The sequence below is a fragment of the Protobothrops mucrosquamatus genome, unplaced genomic scaffold (genome assembly GCF_001527695.2).
Source record: "Protobothrops mucrosquamatus isolate PMUCROS unplaced genomic scaffold, P.Mucros_1.0 scaffold_294, whole genome shotgun sequence".
Lineage (NCBI taxonomy): Eukaryota > Metazoa > Chordata > Lepidosauria > Squamata > Viperidae > Protobothrops > Protobothrops mucrosquamatus.
The window spans coordinates 2,295,544-2,298,929 of NW_015386370.1; the positions used below are offsets into that span (position 1 = coordinate 2,295,544).

General features: G+C 39.4%; 1 protein-coding gene across 1 annotated transcript in view; it reads left to right on the forward strand.

The window, feature by feature from the left end:
* Window positions 1–3,386, forward strand: part of SCYL3 (SCY1 like pseudokinase 3) — a 49,742-nt gene that overhangs the window by 33,658 nt on the left and 12,698 nt on the right. Inside the window, exon 8 of the mRNA XM_015832033.1 lies at window positions 1,558–1,635. Within this exon, the coding sequence (XP_015687519.1) occupies window positions 1,558–1,635 (78 nt within the window). The remainder of the gene's footprint in view (window positions 1–1,557; window positions 1,636–3,386) is intronic.

A 3,386-nucleotide genomic window follows, 5' to 3' on the forward strand; every position in this document is an offset into this window, starting at 1 on the left:
GCGTGCAAATCATGCTGTGGGGTGTGGGCAGAGGACGTGGCCACCATGGTGCTGCAGGGCTGCCTGGGCAATCTGCTGTGGAGGGCCATGGAGGCGGTGGGTGGCCCTGCGGGCGGGGGGGCAGGGGAGGGGTGGGGAGGGCAGAGCAGGGGTGGGGCAGTTTTTGGGCACTCGGTCTCTAAAAGGTTCGCCATCACTGGAATAGAAGCTGGAAGGGACCTTGGAGGTCTTCTAGTCCAGCCCCCTGCTCAAGCAGGAGAACCTATACCATTTCAGACAAGTGACTGTCTAGTGTCTCTTCTTAAAAACCTCCAGTGATGGAGCGCCCATGATTTCTAAAGGCAAGCTGTTCCACTGGTTAATTGTCCTCACTGTTAGGAAGTTTCTCCTTAATTCCAGGTTGCTTCTCTCTTTGATCAGATTCCAACCATTGTTTCTTGTCCTGCCCTCTGGTGCTTTGGGGAATAGTTTGACCCCCTCTTCTTTGTGGCAGCTCCTCAAATACTGGAATACTGCTATCATGTCACCCCTATTTATTCTTTTCTTTAGAGTAGCCAAACCCAAGTCCTGCAGCTGTTCTTCATGTTTTAGTCTCCAGGCCTTGGATTTTAGTTGCTCTTCTCTGAACTTTTTCCAAAATCTCAACATCTTTTTTGTAGTATGGTGACCAAAATTGGTTTCAGTATTCCAGATGTGGTCTCACTAGGGTTTTATAAAGCAGTACTAATACTTTGTGTGATCTTAATTCTGTGCCTGTTTATACAACCCAGGATTGTATTAGCTTTTTTGGCTGCTGCTGCACACTGCTGGCTCATAGTCAACTGATCATCCATTAGGATTCCAAGATCCCTCTCACTGTTACTGTTTTTGAGCCAGGTCTCGCCCAATCTGTACTTGTACCTTTGATTTTTCCTGCCTAAATGTAAAACTTTGCTTTTCTCCATATTAAAGTTCATTTTGTTGGATAGGGCCCATTGTTCAAGTTTGGTTCCTGAGCTTGTCTTCTGGGATGTTGGCTGTTCCTGCCAGTTTAGTGTCATCTGAAAATTTGATGAGTAGCCGAATAATAACAAATAAATATATTCTTAGTTAATTTCTATTGTTCTTTTCATTAGAAACTAAATAATACTGCAATTGCAATTGCTTCAATCTTAGTGATATATAATGATTTGAAGAGTTCTAGTGTTTGCCATAATCTGTGATCAATGCACAAGCAACACTGATAGACAAAATAAGCTTTTATTAAAAGAATAATCAATATTGTTGTCTACATGTTTTTCTACTGCATTCACCCAGTTTTTATAGCATAGTTTCTGATGTGCAGTAGTTAGTTTTTTGTTTTTATTTTTTAACAACTAGCTTGTGCTAGAGTCTGATGCTGATTTAACATGAATTGTTCTTGAGAGAAATCTCTAAGTTTGTATTTTGGTATCATCACACTGTGGAACATGACTGCATCTTTCTGTTCGCAAATGAGTCATTTTTATTTGTGGATGTTGACATATTCTGTTCTCTTTGTATGTCTTTGCTCAATAATAACCATTTAAACTTTTTCAGAAATGATTTCTTAGAAGTTGTGAGCTTTCTGAATAGTTTAACACTGAAATCTGAGGAGGAAAAAACAGAATTTTTCAAGTAAGAATAAATGTTGACTGTTTTCTTACTTTTGTGTATTACTTTCCAAGGCATTTTATAAAGTTCTTTGTTGTTTGTTTGATTGACTACAGTGATTATTGCTTGAGAAACTGAAAATAAAAATAACTGGGAAATGCTAAAGATTTCATGTATAGTTCAGATCACCTCCTAAAAATTGGAAAGTAGCATCAAATTATAAGAAGCTAATTCCTTTTTTTTCATTTGTGCAAGTGGTCATCTTCTAAACTCTAGAAAAAAAATTAAAATAAATTTTCAAAGTGGCAGTTCTAAAGCTAGTTATGATGGTAATTCATTACTGTATTATATTCTGATAAATAGATCAGAAACTTGTGTCTGAATTAATATGTGTCATTCTTTTCTACAGTACTTTACCTTTCCAGAGAAAAAGAATAACTTGAAACCTTTTACATTAGAATTATGTATTCTGCTACTTACCTATGTTACTTGATGTAGTTGAAATAATTAGCATTTTATTGGCATTTTCATAAAAATTTGCACATGAATGAAAATATGCTTTAAAATTTCATTAAAGTTATTTGAAAGTGGTGTCATTTTTCAGGACATAAAAATAATTTGCAAAAGAATGATATAAAAGTTGTTTTATTTATTATGAAGAGTGTCTAGAAGCATATATGCTAAATTAGGCTGCTAAACAATTCTTGGCTTCAAGATTTTTTTTCTTGTGCCTTTGAATCAGTCTTGATGGCAAGATTTCAGAAGTGGTTTGCCATTGTTTCCTTCTCAAGGCTAAGAGAGAGTGACTGGTCCAAGGTCACACGGCTGACTTCATGCCTTAGGTGGGACCACAACTCTGGGACTCCCAGTTTCTAGCCTGATGCCTTAACCATTTTGGGGACACCTTTATTCACTGAGGCCTATTTTAAAATAATATGTGAAAGGACTTTTCTCAATATTTCTTTGTATATTATTGAATGCTCTCCATAGAAAAAATTGCTCTGCTTTCTTGGCTATTTGAAAGAGAGTTAAATTTAATCTTCAAAGTTGCTTTAATATGGGAATTTTGATCTGTTAATAGCAATTATCAAAAAAGAATAGCTGCAGGGGACTTCCGGTGGCAGGCGACCTCGTCGGACGCAGCTGCAGCTGCCTCCCGCCTGTTTCTGCGTAAAAGCCGTTTTGACAGCCAGCATCAGCTGTCAAACGGCTTGATACCCTTCCCCTGGGCATAAGGGGATAGGTGAGCTGCCCGGGGTAGGAGTTGAGTTCCCGAGTCGTCCCTTGTGGACGATGTAGGTGAGAACTCCTCCGGAGCCCCGGGCTTCTCCGCGATCCAGGACGCCTTCGCTGTAGTGAAGCTAGAAGCCGCCGCCACCGCTGCAACTTAAAGCGAACTGTGAGTTTTTCTTGTAAGCAGACGAACCGACCCTGGAAGTTTGCTTTTTATCTTGGACTCTACTCTAACTTGGATAATAAGTTCTTCCCTGTACTTGAGATGGATTGAGGGAAAGTGAACTTAAAATGGCGATGGATTGATACTTTTCAGCAAGAAGTGAAAGTGATTTCCGGTCTGTGGTTGAATTGCTTATAAGACTTTTTAACAACTTGAATTTTACTGCAAATATGGCTTCGAGAAAAATTGCGCCTTCAACTGTAAAATATACTACATCTCCGATGTCTCAGACACCCCAGCCAACTTCAAAAACTTCCCACCCGCCACACCCTCCATCTTCTTCGTCCCCACCGCCCTCCGGTAAAGAGCTGCAGGATTT